This window comes from Anabrus simplex, chromosome 1 (genome assembly GCF_040414725.1).
Source record: "Anabrus simplex isolate iqAnaSimp1 chromosome 1, ASM4041472v1, whole genome shotgun sequence".
Taxonomy (NCBI): Eukaryota; Metazoa; Arthropoda; class Insecta; order Orthoptera; family Tettigoniidae; genus Anabrus; species Anabrus simplex.
In genome coordinates, this window is record NC_090265.1 from 1,688,720,595 (window position 1) to 1,688,742,118 (window position 21,524).

Genomic DNA, 21,524 nt, shown 5'->3' on the forward strand with positions numbered 1-21,524 from the left:
AAGTAGTCTGTAAGGCACAAGAAACATTCGTTTCTATTTGGAGAATAACACAAATATAACTTCATCTTGCCAATACCTACTCCTGCGTAACGGAACTTTAACTTGAATACCACTTGCAATAGAGGTAGTCCATTTGCAAAACGTGTTGTCCACCGGTTTTATTTATTTATTCTTTTCTTTCTCCGTTAGGGTCTTCTAGGGACCACGTGACAATTTCAATGGTTCATCCTTTGTGTTCCTTCTTCTCCTTCTTCCTCCTCATCTTCCTCCAATACTCCATCTCACTATGTCCCCGTTTCCTCTCCTCGGACCATTCTGAGCCTGTTTTCTATCCCTATCGACCTTGGAATTCTTCCATTTTTAACACTTTCTTTCTAAAAAATCTCTCTGTCTCTCTCTCTCTCTCTCTCTCTCTCTCTCTCTCTCTCTCTCTCTCGCTTCTTCTCTTATATTGTTTCTTTCCAAATCGTTCTTGACTTCATGAATCCAGGTTGTTGTTGACTCTTTGTTCCATAGATATTACATTCTGCATAAATGGCCAAAGAATATAATAGGCCTCTTCCGCATTGTTTCTGTTATCAGACCTAGATTTTATTGAAAATGAGCTGGCAAAATTCTTTTCTGAACTGCTCATCGAAAACAGTTGGAAGCTACGATAAATTTGCGTACCCCTTGAAACGACCCCGCGGAGGTATCGCTAGTGGTACTTTGAAAACCACTGATCTAGGACTACATAATTATGATCCTGGGATAATGGTATGCAATGCCAGTGTGTAGTCCTAAGATATAATTTCACCTGATCATAACTAGCATTTTGTAAAATAAGCTATCACATGAATACACCATGATATATAAACAGGACACAAGTAGTTCCCCAGCTGTTGAGTACAGGATACAGGAGTGCTGATCGCAAAAATAATTAATAGATGTCCGCTTGTTAACAATACCACAATACAACGTATGACGCACGGTTAAACAGTCATCGCGGAGTGTCCGAATTTCATCTCGGCGTTCTATTATTTCTAGGGAAACATACTTATAGGTCCTTCAATCAGCTCATCCTTCACCTCTGGATCTAATCACACGACACCATATCTTCCCAGCAGGGCTGTCATATTCTTAGCTTTGGAACTGCTGTAGAACATCTCTTGCTCTACATAGAATTTATATGAGCCCAAAACCTCTCGAATGTTTATACATGTGGGTAAAGTAGTAATAACCTAACGCACTGTAATGCAAGTCTCTCACTGGACCATCTCACCTTTGTAAAAGCAGGTGACTCTTCAGGCTCAATTCAACTTCGAATGATCTGACAAACAAAAGCAATGTGTAACACTAAAATGTCAATCTGGGAAGGAATTCCCATCCTTAATCACAGTCCTGTTCTATCTTTACAATTAATTTTATTCAAGTAAAAGAATCAGAAGTGAGCTATGACTTACCATGGTGAGGACATCCTTGTCGTACAGCCTCAGGCAGTCATTAGGGAAGAGATCCTGGATTCTCTCGAGGTCGCTGTCTTCCTGCCCCCGCTTCACCGCCTGGAACAGAGAAGCCGTGACATGGTGAGACAAAAGTGACGCAGAATAACAAGCGGCTATCCGGCTGTCGACCGAACACCTTTCTTCCGGTATAACCTTGGTATAACTTAGCCGATGAGATGATTGTTTTAGATTAAGTAGCAGTCCACAACCAAACACTGTTAAGCAATGAGATATAACTACAACAATTGTGACATAAAATGCAATATCAGTGAAACAGCACGCACATACAGGGATTCAGACCTTCGTCGGAGGAGCAAGCCAAGAGCAAGGAAGTCAACAATGATTAATGTTCTCACTCAAGTTTGGTCAATAATAGAATGCACACTCCAATGGTTCTATTTTTTTCCAATAGCGTAAAAATGCATTTCTTCCAGATAGATCACTTCAATGGCGCTAACATTAGAGAGTACATGATAAAGTTGTACAATGTCTGTTTGATGATGATGATATTTGTTTAAAGGGGGCTAACATCTAGGCCATCGGCCCCTAATAGTACGAAATGAGAGGAAATGCAATGACAATTTAAAAGTCTCCATTGATCAGGATTCACAACGTGATGATGAAGAATGAGTGGATGAATATGAATTTAAAATAATCAGAGGATCCAACTCGCAATAGTAATGAAAGTTAAAAGTAATTCCAAAATTAATTCACTGACTAGAATTTAAAAAAGAGACGATGAACAATGATTATGAACTTAAAACAATCAGTGGATTCGACCCGCAATGCCCCACCTTCCCAGAAACTATCTTTGGGGCCGATGACCTTCGATGTTAGGCCCCTTAAAACAACAAGCATCATCATCAGCAGCAAGAAACTATCTTAAAACAATATGTACTGACCACGGGGCTGCATCCACAGTACAATCCTGATTCGACGATGCTTGTTGTCTAAAGGGATCCAAAATCCAGGTCAACGGCCCCTCATAATGGTGCTTATCGCTAGGAAAGTAGGAACCATGGTATTTCTCATAGCTTATGGCGATACTAATCATGAGTAACGTAGACTTACGGTGTTCCACACATTGTGATATTACTCACGGTTAGTGTACTACGCACAGGCAACGCAAACCCATGGTGTTCCTCAATTAGGTGCACTAATCACAGGGACTCGTACTATCCCGCGATGTACCTCGCATAGTGGGTATTAATCACAGGCAACGCAGACCCACGGTGTCGCTCATATAGCGGTACTAATCAAAGGCAACGCAGACCCATTGTGTCGCTCATATAGTGGTATTAATCACAGGCAACGCCCAGACCTGTGGTGTTTCTCACAATGATACTAATCACGGGTACTGTAAAACGCATACTGATTCACCCTCTGTTAGCAGTCCGAGAGACAATGGCAGTGCGATATCTATATAGGCAGGAAAGAGCAGCTTAAGAGAAAAGAACGAGAGAACTCCACGAAACAAAAGACTCGAAAATTACTACTTTTACTGCTGGCAATCGTGACAATGTCTTCGTAAACAAGTATCAACATTATTAAACAGAAATTTTAGCCCTTTACCATGTACTCTCTAACGTTAGCGCCACTGAAGTGATCTATCTGGAGGAAATGCATTTTTACGCTATTGGAAAGAAATTCTGAGCTTTTAAAAGAATAACGTAAAATCATATTTTCTTTTTAGACAATATAACCTACGTATCATGTCTGCATCATCATGATCTTTAAACTGAACCAATACGAAACATCTTAAGAACAGGGCACTGATAATTATTACTAATTAACACCTTGGACTATTGCAGTTGTTCTCTTGTGAGGGTTTTTTTTTTTTTTTTTCTTCGGAGTGTAACAAAATTTATATGAACAGAGCATCTCCATGCTGCACTAAATAATGGCTACAGGTGTTCACCTTTCATTAACTGAAATACATACCTACATTAGACTGGAAATGCCTTTCAGCGTTCAGCCTGCAAACCTCCGTAAATATACTAATCGCCTCCACAATCCTCTATTTGTAACTAGCATTGTGGCCTAGTTTAGTTCGACAACTCTTATATTTAAATCAGTAGAAATGAGTCTAACCATCGTCGTCTTCGACTTGCTCTACCCTCCTGTCACTGTTTCCACCTATTTGTACCAGCGATCATTTTCGCTGCTTTCTTGTCTGTTATTTCAAACTTATGAATAAGATATCCTGAGTCCACCTAGCTTTCACAGCAAAGTTGGTCTGAAAATAGACCGGTGAAGAGATAGTTTCGTCCGAGAACAGACTTCTTTCTTACAACTTCTCGCAACTGCGAGCTCACTGCATTAGCTTTACTGCACCTTGATTCAATCTCGCTATACTACAATTCTGGGAGAATACACATCCTAAATATTTGAGAGAAAAAACTGTTCCAGTTTTATATTCCCAACCTCACATTCAATTATATTAGGTTTCTTCTCTACTGACATCACTTTAGCACTGGAAATGCTAATTTTCCTATCATACTCATTGCACCTATTCTGAAGTTCCCAATATAGCTTACTATATTGCAGGCTTTCAGCACATTCTGCTACTAGGACTAAGTCGTCAACACAGGTCAAACTGCTTACAACATTTCCATCCAACTGAACCCCTCCCTGCCACTGTATACCTGCCAGTAGATGATCTATATAAACAATGAACAACGAAGGTGAAAGGTTACAGCCTTGTCTAACCTCTGTAAATACTTCGAAACCAGAATTCGTATGAAGACAAGCGATCACTACAAGGCAAGCATCAAACTGTTTGATTCGGAAGTATGGTCAAGATAGGAAACAAATAGAAATTATTGCACATCATTTTGATTCATTCCCTTGCATAGAAATCCTGTAAATATAATTTTCAGGCACAAAACACTCCATCATACAAAATCAATATGCACAAACGGAGGGAGAGGCAATGTAAGGTGAAATGCCTTTTGAAGTGGATTATCCCCACATCTCTGTTCTTGTTAAATAATGTGCATTTTATTCAACTGAAGCCACTGCGCCGACTAGATGAGGCCGTGTCGGTTAATGGAACCGGTCTATTGAGACTAACAATAACAAAAAGTCACTTGGGCAGCCATTGGTGGGAAGACAATTAAAGTGCACCTAGGTCGCTTGGCCTACGTAAGTGCATGATAACGCCCTCTTCAAATGCTCAAGATAAGAATGGTCAAGAACACAGGCGCGGGAATTAGGGCTCTAAATATCTGGTGAGTATTTATATATACATGCGTCTAGTTTACACAGGGCCTTTTCTTAGGCTGAAGAATCCTGACATAAAATGTACTCCCTTTTAATGTAAGAGCGAAGTCCTTTTCTACTCCAAAAGAATGGGACTGAATCTATTTTATCGATAAGTCGGATCTTCTGTCAGTTCAATTCCTAGAGGAATCTTGGTGTGAAATGAATTATTCACTGAGATGAATTATCTGACTAATGGAAGTCTAAGTTCCCGATGAGGGACTTAGATATTTTTTCCACCAATAGAGCAATTCAAAAATTAGATGAAAGGCTTTTTAGGCGTTAAGACGAAACGCTGGTTTATAGTAAACTCCTGAAAAGCCTTACAATTAATTACAGGACTAAAAATAAGAAGTGAGATGGCATGTTAGAAGACTTGGTACTGCAATACCGAAAAACTAACTCCTAGATAACAGTTTCAACTCAATTTCACACCTACTAGTTTAACTGACAACTATTAAACAACAGTTTACTAACGTTCATGGTAGAAGGGAATGTCACTCTTTCGTTGTTTATAAATGTACCGATAATGAGCCATGAAAAAAGTAAAGAAGGAAAGGTAAACCTAGCGAAGGAAATGAATGTCAACACATCTCATGGAAATTTTCTGTGTTGCTCGTATATTTTGAAATACTCTTTCTATAGAAATAGACACCTGAAAATGATTCATCTTCTCAGAAGTTCGGAATACTTGTTCGAAAATAACACGAAGTGGCAATTCGATGCTACATTTGAATAAACAGGATTCCAATTCCTAATTCATAGAAATGGTTGTAGGCTATCATATTAACGCCACAGTAAACAGACCGATGAGATTCGTATTACTTCTTTTGTTACCTCTGATGCCACACAAAATGATGTGAAGAGAATATTGAATTCAAGGTGACTCACTCACTTGTACAAATATCATAACAAGAGACAAATTCAAAATTTAAACACACGTTATTTACTACATACTTTTTGCAAATCATTGCTGGAATGCACCTGCATCAGACACTTCGCGCTGTGATACCTAGAGGGAAACTAAACAAATGGCAAATACTGACCGCTAATCTATGAACGTGCCACCCCTGAGTTCGATTCCCAACCAGGTCAGGTATAATTCAAATACTTCTGACCGAGCGAGTTGGCCGCGCGGTTAGGGGCGCATAGCTGTGAGTTTACATTCGGGAGATATTGGGTTCGAACCCCACTGTCGGCAGCCCTGAAGATGGTTTTCCGTCGTGTCCCACTTTCACAACAGGCAAGTGGTGGGGCTGTACCTTAATTAAGGCCACGGCCGTTTCCTTCCAACTCCTAGCCGTTTCCCATCCCATCGTAACCATAAAACCTACCTGTGTCAGTTCGACGTTAAGCCAATTGTATAAATAAATAAATAAATAAATAAATAAATAAATAAATAAATAAATAAATAAATAAATAAATAAATAAATAAATAAATAAATAAATAAATAAATAAATAAATAAATAAATAAATAAATAAATAAATAAATAAATAAATAAATAAATAAATAAATAAATAAATAAATAAATAAATAAATAAATAAATAAATAAATAAATAAATAAATAAATAAATAAATAAATAAATAAATAAATAAATAAATAAATAAATAAATAAATAAATAAATAAATAAATAAATAAATAAATAAATAAATAAATAAATAAATAAATAAATAAATAAATAAATAAATAAATAAATAAATAAATAAATAAATAAATAAATAAATAAATAAATAAATAAATAAATAAATAAATAAATAAATAAATAAATAAATAAATAAATAAATAAATAAATAAATAAATAAATAAATAAATAAATAAATAAATAAATAAATAAATAAATAAATAAATAAATAAATAAATAAATAAATAAATAAATAAATAAATAAATAAATAAATAAATAAATAAATAAATAAATAAATAAATAAATAAATAAATAAATAAATAAATAAATAAATAAATAAATAAATAAATAAATAAATAAATAAATAAATAAATAAATAAATAAATAAATAAATAAATAAATAAATAAATAAATAAATAAATAAATAAATAAATAAATAAATAAATAAATAAATAAATAAATAAATAAATAAATAAATAAATAAATAAATAAATAAATAAATAAATAAATAAATAAATAAATAAATAAATAAATAAATACTTACTTCTGAAATTTTGTGTTAAACATCAGATAAATCTGGGCTATCCTAATAGTAACATCCTAGATGTATCAATATTAGCGATCAATGGGTCACTTCAAATTATTCGCTATCACCTTTACAATCCATTTTAACAACCAGTGTTCATTATGATTTTCAACGCAACTGATATGGCATATTTTGTCATGTTTGGTAACCCATAAATGAAATGGCGTATGGCTTTTAGTGCCGGGAGTGTCCGAGGACATGTTCGGTTCGCCAGATGCAGGTCTTTTGATTTGACACCCATAGGCGACCTGCGTGTCGTGATGAGGATGAACTGATGATGAAGACGACACATACACCCAGCCCCCGTGCCAGCGAAATTAACCAATTATGGTTAAAATTTCCGATACTGCCGGGAATCGAACCCGGGACCCTTGTGACCAAAGACCAGCACGCTAACCATTTAGCCATGGAGCCTGACTGGTAACCCATAAATTGGCAACTATTAAATAAATAAATAAATAAATAAAAACACACAAATAAATAAATAAATAAATAAATAAATAAATAAATAAATAAATAAATAAATAAATAAATCTTCTTACTATATATAAAAATGGATGTATGTATGTGTGTAGATTACATCTCCTCCTAAACCACTGGATCAATTTCAATCAAATTTTGAACACTTATTATTTGCTATCTGGAGACGAGCACTGTAGGGGTAAGCCACCTCTAGCCCCCTTAGGGGTGGGGGATTAGGGGGGTCAGGTGAGAAATAATCGCAATTAGTGTCGAATCCATAGTTTTTGGGGTCGCTGAGGTGAATAGTGACACTCCCGATTTAAAAAAAGTCAAATTTCTGCTCCCATTTGGATGGGGGGCGAGGGGGGACTGATATAAAAAAAACGAAAATAGTGTCGAATACATAGTTTTCGGGGTCGTCGAGGTGAATTATGATTTTTAGTATCAGGAGACAAACCACGTAGGGGTAAGACAGCCCAGGAAACCTTAAGGACATGGGGGCAAGGGGGTCCAGATATACAAATTAACGAAAATAGTGTCGAATCCATACTTTTCAGGGTCGCTGAGATGAATAGTGACACTCCGGATTTTTTAAAGTCCAAGTTCAGCCCCCTTTTGGGTGGTGGCGAGAGGGGAGAGATATATAAAATTAAACGAAAATAGTGTCGAATACATAGTTTTCGGGGTCGCCGAGGTGAATTGTGCACTTCGAATTTTTAGTATTAGGAGATAAACCACATGGGGGTAAGGCAGCACAGGAACCCTTAAGGGCGGGGGTCAGATATACAAATTAACGAAAATAGTGTCGAATCCACAGTTTTCGGGAACGCTGAGATGAATGGTGACACTCCGGATTTTTAGTATCGGGAGAAAAACCACGTGGGGGTAATATACCCCAAGAAACCTTAGGGGCAGGGGGGAGGGGCAAGGGGGATGAGATACAAAAATCATCAAAAGTAGTGTTGAACTCCGGAATTTTTTAAGTCCAAGTTCAGCCCCCTTCGTGGTAGGGGGCGATGGGAGAGTGATATATAAAAATAATCGAAAAGAGTGTCGAATCCATAGTTGTCGGGGTCGATGAGATGAATAGTGAGACTCCGGATATTTTATAAGTCTAAGTTCATCCCCCTTTGGGGTGGGGGCGAGGGGTGAGTGATATATAAAATTAATCGAAAATATTGTCGAATACATAGTTTTCGGGGTCGCCGAGGTGAATTGTACACTTCAGATTTTTAGTATCAGGAGACAAACCACGTGGGGGTAGGACACCACAGAAAGGCCTAGGGGCGGGGGGGGGGACGAGGGGGTGAGATATAAATATCATCGAAAGTAGTGTCGAATCAAAACTTTTCGGGCTCGCTGAAATGAATAGCAACACTCCGCAATTTTTTAATGTCCAAGTTCAGCCCTCTTCGTTGGAGGGGGGGGGGGGGAATGATGGAGTGATATATAGAAATAATAGAAAATACTATCCAATACGTAGTCTTCGGGGTCGCTGAGATGAATAGTTACACTCCGGAATTTTAGTATCAGGAGGCAAACCACGTGGGGGTAATACACCCCAGGAAACATTAGGGGCGGGGGCGAGGGGGCTGAGATATACACATCATCGAATGTAGTGTCGAATCCATACTTTTTGGGGTCGCTGAGATGAACAGTGACAGTCCGGAATTTTTAAGACCAATTTCAGCCTCCATCATGGTGGGGGAGATGGGAGAATGATATATATAAAAGTAGGCCTAATCGAAAATAGTGTCGAATCCATAGTTGTCGGGGTCGCTGAGATGAAGAGTGAGACTCTGGTTATTTTATAAGTCCAAGTTCATCCCCCTTTCTGGTGGGGGGTGAGGGAATTCAGATTTAAAAATAATCTAAGATAGTATCGAAGCCATAGTTTTCGGGGTCTCTGAGATGAATAGTAACACTCCCGATTTTTTTAAACTCAAAGTTTAACCCCCTTTAGGAGGGAGGGGGGAGTGAGATATAATAATAATAATCGAATATACTGCCTAATCCATAGTTTTCCGGGTCGCTGAGATGAATAGTAACATTCCGGATTTTTACCAACTTCAGCCCCCTTTGGCATAGAGAGTGAGAAAGGGTGAATAAATTGTCAAAAATGCCCAAGGTGATAGACGTGTGTATGTTCCAGTATGACTCTCAAGTAGGACTTACTACCTGGAAAACATACTGTGGGAGTAAGACGCCCCTAGAACCACTACGGAAGCGGGTGAAATATAATCCATATTAATAAATAGAAATCAGTTTGGCGCGATCTATATATACCGTACTATATATACTATATACTATATATATAAATTAAGGCATAAAAATGAAAACCGACGTGAATTAATGAGACCGTTCTAGGCATCCTGGAAACTTAAAACTTGGTACCAGGCAACCTGATGACTTCAGGATCCCTAGAAAAATCTAAAATTCTCAAAATTCTCTGAGAAAGACACGTTGGGAGTTTCAAATCTGCATAAGAACACAGTCGGTGATATTTATCCAGAACGATAACCTATAGGTTTCATGGGCTTAAAAGTTTCCGGAAAGTCCTAATTTTTTACCCCCTCCCCATATCAAGACGGCAGCACGATCTCCCAGACGAGATAGAAAATTGAAATTGGGCAAAATTATATCTTTTAGCCTGTAACCGACGGAAAATTTACGAGATGTTTAAACATTTCATTTTTTACTCCCGGAAAATATCGAAATATGGAGGCAATTTTAATGACGGTGCAGACCTTCCTTTCGAGGTATTTGGTGGCTAAATGATAAATAGTATCACAAAACGGATGGCACAATCTCGGTTCAATTTGGAGTGATCTACAACTTTGGTCCTATGACTTTTTGTCGTATCCCTATCCCTTATGTTAAATTTGGCTCTATTTCTGGATTTACTTAAATTTTGCACTTTGTACGCGTATAATTGATGGTTTGATTCACTTATAGGAAAGATGGGATCATCAAATTCTACACGCATATTGGCCCACCCAGCCAAATTCTATGTTTGAAGCTGTCGCATAAGTATCTGAAAAGTAATTCACTGTGTGAAAACCTTACACAAATTTCACCCTATTCAACGTTTCTAAAATACTCTTGCCTTTAAATAGATGAGGTACGAGGAAATATCATAGGCAAAGCAATTTAAATCGCTAAATGAGGCCAGAGGGGTCTTTTCATACTATCCATTTTTCAATATGAATGCACCGTTTAGCAGCAGTTATTCTGTAAATGAAGGTGAACATGCATATATTTCCGTATGTCGACCTAAATTTATTAATTTAAGTCGATTTGTAGCGATCTAGAAGGGGGTGTGTGTCTTACATTGTAATTAATACTTTACAAATCAATTGTGACTGTCAGCAGGAGGGCGTCCTCTGTTGTAATCAGTACTCCTCACATCGACTTTAACTAGTAATAGCAATGGGGTCCTTCTCCAATGCCTGTGGACCATTGTAATGTATAATTCCCTTCTTGATTTGATTAGCAGAAAGCAAGGGAGCGTGCATATTTTTTCAAAAACTCTTTTACCTGATTCTCTTTATCATTGGGTATAGGTGCCCTCGATTATAAACAAATTTACCCATCAAAATGTGACTGACGTTACGCATAGTGAATTGCGGCCGACAAGTGGACCTGTCGTTAACATCACAACTATGCAACTAGCACTTTACATTGGAAACAACGTCTGCGGACCTCCCTATGCTTTTTCTCGGATAACGACAAGAGACATGCAATTAAAAAATTCTTATTTACTTCATGTACAGCAATTTACTTCGATATCCGTATACATTGTAGAATACCGTAGCGAAGCACGGGTACATTTGCTAGTAAATAAATAAATAAATAAATAAATAAATAAATAAATAAATAAATAAATAAATAAATAAATAAATAAATAAATAAATAGTACGAAATCTTGGTCATCTATAGAGTATCAAAATGCAACAGGAAGACTTCAGAAATGGACTCCTCACACAGAGACAAGAAAAAAGGGTTATGATAAATGGGTCCGAAAATGCATCTACAAAAGTATGCTATTAATACTGCAGTAGGTATGTCAAACCTAAACAGCTCGCTAGTTATAGCAACGTTAGTAACATTGTGGACGTCTGAAATTATTTGGAACGAACAGCCTCGTCTTTGACCCATTTACTGTAGAGCTGCTAATGCGAGTCAAACAATCGTGTCCCAAGTCTATATTCTGCAGGTAACCTACCATCTACACGTATATCATGGCCTCATTATATAAGCTGATTCATGAGATGATCTTTAAAAAAAAAGTTGGCTTTAGGTCAGTATCGACCAAATAGCCACCCGGATATTACAATACGCTGGTTTTAACCAATCCATTACAAGTCAGTGTCACAGTTTTAAATATATATAAAAGACATATAATATATGTTGCACATCATTACATTATAATCACATAAATCTCCATAGAAAATCACTCAAATTTGTAGACAAATGTTTGTTAAATAGTCCCTAATAATATTATGCACATTTTTGTCTTTGGTCGCCAGTAGTGTACTTACACAGGTTGGTAACTGTTGCTTAGCATGAAGCAGAAATGCAATCAACTCATTTTGCGGTTGGTGGTAATAAGCACATGAAAAAAAAAAAAAAAAAATGAAAAAAAAAAGCTTAGGTCCTGAATTGACTGGCCATTACAGGAACAGTATGGTGTGTCCACTACGTTGATGCAAGATGATCCTTTGACATAAGGCGTGAGGGCGGAAAATTCCCTGAGAGGAACACACTCTGGATTTTCGCTAATAGTTGGGTAATGCACCGACCCTATTGTGGAGGAGGGCGTGTTCGGCTAGTACAGAAAGAGGAACAACAAATAGAGAAACCACTCGAAATTGGCAGGCTACTTTCAAGAGAAGTTCGTCGTTCCAAGCACACGCATGAAGAGTTTAACTGAACGGGACTAAAACAATCTGCTAACGGTATTTAACAATACATAGGCACTTCGTTCTAGAAACTGTTTTTATCGCTCGTGGTAAAGCAAGTTGCTGAAAGACAGAATACGTATGTCTCGGTAACTTATTTCCTGTTCATATTTCTTAAGTAAGAAATCCATGTGGTGATCGCGCTTTGAGCTGGCGTCTTTTCATCTCAATATATCCTCAACATAGAATTCAGGATAGCTAAGTAAAGTACATACCTATGATACGGCTTTCACGGAGCAGTCACTACGACTTCTGAAAATGTTTTGTATTGTTGACAGAAAATCTGTTTTCCTACGGTCATTAGGAAAGGTATAATTACTTAGTAAATCATTTACCTGCAGTAGAAAGCATTTTCCTGAGCCTATCGTTTGTAGCAGGATCAAGGAACAAATTTATGACGATTCTCACCACCTATATTTCTAAAATAAATCTGCGGTTAGACACCTTTTAACCCCTAAAGTATGAAAAATTTAATTTTGAATCAGTGATTAATTCACTTTTAAATAGTGCGTAAACTCTATTAATACCTCCACTACATGTATTTTTAAAATTCAAATTATCCATGTACTAAAGTTGTATGTATGTATGTATGTATGTATATTCAGTCTTCAGCCCTAAGGCTGGTCAGATCCTCAACAGCTCCGCCATCAGCTGTCATGACCTAGGCATCACTGAAGAGGCGTACTAGGGAAATGATGAATGAGGTAGTTTCCCGTTGCTTTTCTCACCGAGCCAGAAGTTGCTATTACATATCGGTCTGCCAAGCCCACTGAAATGCATGAACCAACCGACCCTATGAGCAACATTTTCACACCATTCATAGCAGGGACTGGCTGCAAACGGAATGGCATTACTAGCATCGCTCATACCTGTCACTTTCATATTGTCAAAGCCAAGTATAAGACAGAGACAGATCAATGAAAACAAAATTACTCTAGCCCATACCAGAGGACATAGTGCACTGTAAACACTAGGTCCTGCCAGCAAAGGCAAGTACTAAAGTTATGACTACATAAGATATATTTGCTAGTGGCTTTACGTCGCACCGACACAGATAGGTCTTATGGCGACGATGGGATAGGGAAGGGCTACGAGTGGGAAGGAAGCTGTCGTGGCCTTATTTAAGGTACAGTCCCAGTATTTGCCCGGTGTGAAAATGGGAAACCACGGAAAACCATCTTCAGGGCTGCCGACAATGGGGTTCGAACCCACTATCTCCCGGTTGCAAGCTCACAGCTGCGCGACCCTAACCGCACGGCCAACTCGCCCGCTGATAAATATAAAAGACATATAGACATGTATATGTGTGACCAATGAGAATAATTACAATTTTCCGTATGTCAATTTTTTTATATTTAAGAAATATTTTTCAGCCTTTTTTAAAAGGCAGGGATGTGAAACTACCTGATTTCTTTTATATTTATCATCCATGTGATGAAATGATATTTTGGTGATAGGTCAGATATTAAGAAATATAAAGGTATTAATAAAACTGAGAAAAAGTGTTAAAAAGGTATTCCGAAAAAATCATAAACAATAGCCTAATATTCCCCTTTTAAATCAATTATTTAAGTTACAAGCAAAAATATGCATGTATGGCCAGTAAAAAAAAAAAACAAAAAAAACTTTCATAGGTCGTGGAAGTTCCTAGTGCGCTGCATATTTTAACATTTTGAGTATGCGGCATCCCGTGTCCCCTCAGCCGTACAAGACATCTTCATGTCTTCGAGCACTTTCAGCCAATAAACAATATGGAATTTTTTTCGAAGGGTTTATCGTCGTACTAACAAAGTAAAAGGCACAACCTCCGCATTTTCGCGTAAATGGGGAAACCATGGAAAACCATCTTTAGGGCTGTCGACAGTGGGGTTCGAATCCAACATCTCCCGATTGCAAACTCACAGCTATGCAACCCTAACGAATTAGCCAACTTGCTCGATCATACTAAGAATTCGGTACTATTTATTCAATACCTCACCAAACACTCCCCGTTCCATTTTTCTCCTATCGATCAAAATTACAGTATTACTCATTCGGAGTCAAGAATTGTGAAAAAATTTCGCTGAAAGTGTAATCCTACGAAAACTGGAGCATTTCTTGCACTAATTAACGTTATAAATAATACAGTCATATGATATTGCCTCATCGCTAAAGAACGTACACGAACCCACGATTACACTAATCAATCGCATGTCAGGAGAGCGAATTACCACGATGCGATCCGGCGGCAGGTGAAATGAAGACAGATTGCGTGAGTTAGCGCAGACGGGTAAAATATCCTCCTCCAGGAACAAGTTTTAATTGCCGTACTTTTACATTCCGTGCGTCGTATTTTACAACCTGCACGTACAGGATGCAAATGAGCGTTCAGCTCCAACAGGTCGAGTTCTGAGGACCAGTTGATCAGGGATAAGATTATTTCTACTTTCAGCCAAATTTCTACAATTTTTATACAACTGTTTCAATTTCAAAAAAGGTAATATACCAAAATATTGGATGTTTCTCCCTTATTCTCTGTAAAGATTAGTGAAGTCGGCTTTTATATCTTAAAGCACGTGTTCCACAGGACCTGCAGACCGAACGCTATTCGGCTGGGTATTGCCGGTTTTCAGTAGCTGCTGCTAATACAGACTAGACACCAGAGTGTACAAATGTTGCAAGAAACAACAAAAAACAGGGCAATGAAGAGTACAGATCATCAGCGATTCACACCACGCAATACTGGTGCTGCACCTTAAATAAGTTCATGGTCGCTTCCTTCTCGCTCCTAGCCCTTTCTTATCCCATCGTCGCCATAGCCCATAATACCTATTTGTGTCGGTGCGACGTATAAAAAGAAGAAGTCAGAGACATCACCAATCAGCCCGTCTACCATGGATACGTTCTGCTAGCAGTAAATCATTTTAGAGGAACCTGACTGTAAATGTAGGCTACCAAATAAATTCATCATACACCGTACGTAGACAGTGAGCAACCATCCACCGTTATCAGTATTCGTCATTAACCTTGACTGCTCCTGGTATTTTCACTCGTTCTATGGCAACAAATTCCGAACACTACAAGCTACCACAAGCAGCTATTACCCGCCCTACTGGAGCAGAAAGCTCCAGCAAACACTCTTAAATACACTCAATTTACTCTCTTCCTGATGAAACGACAAGGTTGAAATGCAGGCGATGGATCGGAACAACACTCTCTCATTCTTGTCAAATCCTACGATAGAACCCATCGGCTTAGCTGCTAGTGTTAAAAGTTTCACCGGGGCAATGAGAATTCTTCAATCCTTCATCACGCGATTTCCTGGATTCTTCTAACACAAACTATAACATTTACAATTGCGTACGCCTATATTTTAAATTGTAATAGTTCACTTTGTCCACAGTGGCAACCAGTAAATACAGGAAGTTGATGGAAGTTGACACGAAGCAGATCAATGCCCAGAGGTGCCAACTTTCAAAAGTAAAAATTCAGGAGACTTGTTTGCTGCATATACCGGCAGGTTACGAAATAATATTGATTACGTTAACTTTGAAGAATATTTAAAACATTATACTACTCAACTACGTAATTTCTCTTATTTATTCATCTATTTATTTATTCATTTACCGAGCTCGATAGCTGCAGTCGCTTAAGTGCGGCCAGTATCCAGTATTCGGGAGATAGTAGGTTCGAACCCCACTGTCGGCAGCCCTGAAGATGGTTTTCCGCAGTTTCCCATTTTCACACCAGGCAAATGCTGGGGCTGTACCTTAATTAAGGCCACGGACGCTTCCTTCCCACTCCTAGCCCTTCCCTGTCTCATCGTCGCCATAAGACCTATCTGTGTCGGTGCGACGTAAAGCAAAAAAAAAAAAAAAAATCATTTATTTATAGATCCTGGAATACTACATGTATCTGAGCTTTACAACACATGACTTCATTGTAACTGCCTTATGCTTATGCTCAAAGCACTGGCCTTGCTGAACGGGTTTTAAGGTTTAATTCTTTTCAGAATTCTTTTTTGGAAAACTTTGATCTGAATTCAGTTTTTGTCCTTGTATATATGCTAAAATACAGTTTCAGAGTCGGCATTGCTATGTGGAAATGATTTTACGTTAGAGATTCTGTCATATTTAAGAACACCACCAGCTGATTGCATCTGGCATGCCAATGCCCAGTGAACAATTCTCTCCAGCTACTTAAGAACGAGGAAAAACTTGGGATTTAAAAAAAATACAGGAATGCTAAATCTGTTCTCAAAATCGGGAGATAAGTCTCTGCGATCAGGAGAGAGGGAGGAAGGACCAAAATTAAGGAGTCTCCCGTTTAAATCAGGGGAGTTGGTACGTCTGATATGCCTGATTCAATCATTCAGTCAGGAGAGAGAGAGAGAGAGAGAGAGAGAGAGAGAGAGAGCGCACTTCCCAGTAATCGAGTGTCATCTAATACGCATTTACTGTGAAAACTTTTCCACCAAATAACAATAAAAAGAGAAGAACCTAGCTAGTTAAAAATGAAGCATAACGTAATAAAAAAAGAACACGCTTGCCATCAGGAATGCCTGAAGGAAACATAACCTAATGTGCCAGTAACTGGTCGCAATAGTACGGATACTCTCCGACGTGACATAACCTTGCATTACATCAACAGGTGCTGCTGGTGCTTGCAACATGACGAAAGGGTTCACTGCTCCCATCCAAGCAAACATGGTGCGAGAGGAGTAATTCATTACAGCCTCAAGAGCCACCGGACTGTCGGGTCTCTTCACATCACTCTTAAATGCAATCGACTGTTTTGAAATTTGAACCAGTAGTTATGGGCACATGGATCGAGGGGGTACCTAGCGGCTAGCAAGAACACTAGCCGTGTTCCTTGCAAAGTGTAACTATGACTCCAATCCTGCAGACATCAAAAGCGCGTTGCCGACGCACGGTAAAGACAAGAAAGGAAACCATTCCCAAACAGACCTTAACAAACACTCTGCTACTGCAATCTACGATGTTTCATTCTACCACAGCGAACGGCACCATCATTTACTATGAAGGGCTCCGTAAGAAAACATTATCCTGTCATCATTAACCTGTAATGTCGAAATTACACCTACAACCAAGCCATCAAAGCGACTGCGGTTCGGTGCATTGAATAATAATAATAATAATAATAATAATAATAATAATAATAATAATAATAATAATAATAATAATAATAATAATAATAATAATAATAATAATAATAATAATAATAATGCCGGGCTGAGTGGCTCAGACGGTTAAGGCGCTGGCCTTCTAACCCCAACTTGGCACGTTCGATCCTGGCTCAATCCGGTGGTATTTGAAGGTGCTCAAATACGACAGCCCCGTGTCGGTAGATTTACTGGCACGTAAAAGAACTCCTGCGGGACTAAATTCCAGCTCCTCGGCGTCTCCGAAGACCTTAAAAAAGTAGTTAGTGGGACGTAAAACAAATAACATTATTATTTATTAATAATATTAATAATAATAATAATAATGATGATAATAATAAAATAACCTAAGACACTACAACAGAGTAAACAAACCAGACGCATTATACGCATCGGAAACCTTCATCACTGTAGGCTAATTAAATACATGGAAAAGCGAGAAAGGAAAAGAGTACCGGTAACGAAAATCTTCAGCCCAGTTTGCCTAGAAGAATCTGGATAAAAAGTACATCTCATGAGCTATATCTGTATACTGAAAAAAATCATAATTACTTTCAGGGAAAGGTGACTGAAATATTACAGTTACAATCTCAGAATGAACTTATGATAGACCGACCAAAAGAACTCTCAACCTTGCCATCTCAATGCAAGTTAAAAACATTAGCCACCGAGCGCGTGGCTGCGCGGTTTGATAACGTAGCTGTCAGCTTGCATTCGGGAGACAGTCGGTTTGAAGAGCACTGTCGGCAGCCTTGAAGATTGTTTTCCGTGGTTTCCCATTCTAACGCCAGGCAAATGCTGGGGCTGTAGATACTTTAATTAACCGATTATTTCCCACTCCTAGCCCTTTCCTATCCCATCGCCGTCAGAAGACCTACTTGTGTGGGTGCGACGTGAAGCAAATTGAAAAAAAAAAGGGGCTAATTGAAATTGAAGGAGGAATCCAGGAAATCAGCACCACAGGTGAACTGTGTAGGACAGAATTATCTACATTCCGAAAACATCACACAAATTTGCAGACAAACCCAAACTGACAACCAATAGAACCTGGAAAGAAGATTGGAAGAACAATTTAAGAAAGACGATTAAGATGCTGGTATCGTGTTCCGCAGCTGGGCTTAACGACGTAAATTATAAAAGATTAATACCCTGCGCTAACGCCAACGACTTACATCGAGGCGAAATGTTAATTCTCAACAGGCACGCTCTCTAACAGCATGGGGAGTGGACAGTCGAGCTATGGACCGTTGTTGGGCGCTGCTACTGGCGTCCAGGAAAACTAGGACTACCCAAGAGTACGGCTGACATGACGGAATGTGCTGAGAATCGGGATAAGTAGCTCGGACGGTGAGCTCAACTTAGCGGGTTCGATCCTGACTCAGAAATGCCCAATAACGCGAGTCTTGTATCAGGAGTTATTGGCACTTAAAAAAAAAAAAAAAATCCTGCGGCACTCCGACGTCTCAACGTCTCCGAAAACCGTAAAAGTATTTAGTGTGATCGCAATGCGGCGCATCGCGCCTTGTCGTGGGACAATTCCCAGGGAATAACGTTTCCGACAACAACAAAACGTGAAGTTGATGAGACGACCCGGTATAAGAAATGGGACATCATAACATGGAATTGGGCCATTCACTTTTGGTTTTCCTGGTAAGCGAGATAACATGTCCAAAGCGCGAAAAAAAAAAAAAAATGAAAACAGTCTTCGTTTTCTTCTGACATGGGTAATACACTCTTCCTTTCTACAATTAATGTAACGAGAGGCTGGAACATTTCATTGCACTGTCCTACAAAACAACCATAGTATAAAACGCTGACACGACATGATAATGCCACATCTCCAATCCATTAACATTATAAAGGCAAAACGCTCACCTTCGGAACTTGCAACAACATCCAGCCGAATAATAATAATAATAATAATAATAATAATAATAATAATAATAATAATAATAATAATAATAATAATGCTGTGAGCTTGCATCCGGGAGATAGTAGGTTCGAATCCCACTATCGGCAGCCCTGAAAATGGTTTTCCGTGGTTTCCCATTTTCACACCAGGCAAATGCTGGGGCTGTACCTTAATTAAGGCCACGGCCGCTTCCTTCCAACTCCTAGGCCTTTCCTATCCCATCGTCGCCATAAGACCTATCTGTGTCGGTGCGACGTAAAGCCCATAGCAAAATAATAATAATAATAATAATAATAATAATAATAATAATAATAATAATAATAATAATAATAATAATAATAATGTTAGATGTTTTAACGTTCCGATGTTGACCTCAAAGTGCCGGAAGTTACAAACACCCTCAAATAACAAATGTCCTTAGGACCGAATTTAACCTTTGCAGCACCGATGAGCCCAAGAAATCATGCTCCTCTGTCTCATTTCTCAAAGCTCTGGAATATACACACACACGTTAACTTAATAGTTTAAATGAGAGTAATCACTAACTTAATAGTTTCTGTTTTGCTTTTTCATATGGCAAATCGTGTACGATATCTTCGTAATACAAGCGCTGTTCAGTCCAGGAAGTCAGTCAGAGAAGTTGTCTTCGGTTCAGAGGGCCCCGGGTCCGATTCCTGGCCAGGTCAGAGATTTTAACATTAAATAGCCAATTTCCCTTGGCTCGGGGACTGGGTGCTTGTGCTGTCCCCAACATCCCTGCAAATGACATAGATGTTGACTGCAACTGACCATACACAACACTGTACCCAACACCACCACGCAGTGTCGGGAATGCCCGAGGACATGCCGTCGTGATGAGGATAAAATGATGAAGATGACACATATACCCAGCCCCGGTGCCGGCGAAATTAACAAATGATGGTTAAAATTCTCGACTCTGCCAGGAACTGAACCCGGAACCCCTGTGACCAACGGTCAGCACGCTAACCATTTAACCATGGAGCTGGACACCACGCAGTTTCCCATGCATGACAGATGACGCCCACCTTCGTCGGAGGGTCTGCTTTACAAAGACTGCATCAGGTTAGTAATAGCCATTATTATTTTCCAGTCATTGACCGGGTCAGGGGTGTCATGAATTAAGCATATATAGGCTGTTAGTACGATGGGGTCGCCACTCCCAAAGTGATATATTAATGACTGATAGATGCTACGAAATGAGAATGGAGAGTGTTGCTGGAATGAAAGATGACAGGGAAAACCGGAGTACCCGGAGAAAAAGCTGTTCCGCCTCCGCTTTGTCCAGCACAAATCTCACACGGAGTGACCGGGATTTGAACCACGGTATCCAGCGGTGAGAGGCCGACGCGCTGCCGTCTGAGCCACGGAGGCTCCCATTATTATTATTATTATTATTATTATTATTATTATTATTATTATTTACTAGCGAAAAGTACCATTATGAGGGGCCGATGACCTGGATCTTGGACCTCTTTAGACAACAAGCATCGTCGATTCAGGAGTGTGCTTCAGAAGCAGTCCCTTGGTCAGTAATACTATTGTTTTACGATAGTTTCTGGGAATGTGGGGCATTGCGGACCGGATCCACTGATTGCTTTAAATTCGTATTCATCTATTCATTCTCCGTCATCACGTTTTGAATTCTAGTCAGTGGATGTTTTGGGATTTTTAAATTGGCATAACACTTCGTCTCATTTCGCACCATTAGGGGCCGATGACCTAGATGTTAGTCCCCTTTAAACAACAAGCAGCATCTATTATTATTATTATTATTATTATTATTATTATTGTAAATCATGTTTAATCCTTCCAAGGTCCTAAACGACCTTCCAGCTGAGTAGTATGAAACAGAATTGCATAAATAAATATTTGCAGTGAAAATGAACAAACATGTGACGACGCGAACACAAAATCCACAAAAACAGCAACTAAGCCTATTTAGCAGTTAAAAACAGTTAGCGTAAAAACGAATGGTGCCGAATTATCCCGAACGTTTTCTCTGAAATCAAAATACAATAACAGCGTGACGAACAGTGCCCACGGTTCATC

At 38.7% G+C, this 21,524-nt stretch overlaps 1 protein-coding gene across 6 annotated transcripts in view; it reads right to left on the reverse strand.

Moving 5' to 3' along the window:
* The window catches only part of LOC136858688 (uncharacterized), a 748,600-nt gene that overhangs the window by 105,276 nt on the left and 621,800 nt on the right, over positions 1–21,524 (reverse strand). For all 6 annotated transcript variants that reach the window (XM_068225668.1, XM_068225667.1, XM_067138420.2 and 3 more), the window contains one exon: positions 1,443–1,541. In XM_068225668.1, coding sequence (XP_068081769.1) covers positions 1,443–1,541 — 99 coding nt within the window. The remainder of the gene's footprint in view (positions 1–1,442; positions 1,542–21,524) is intronic.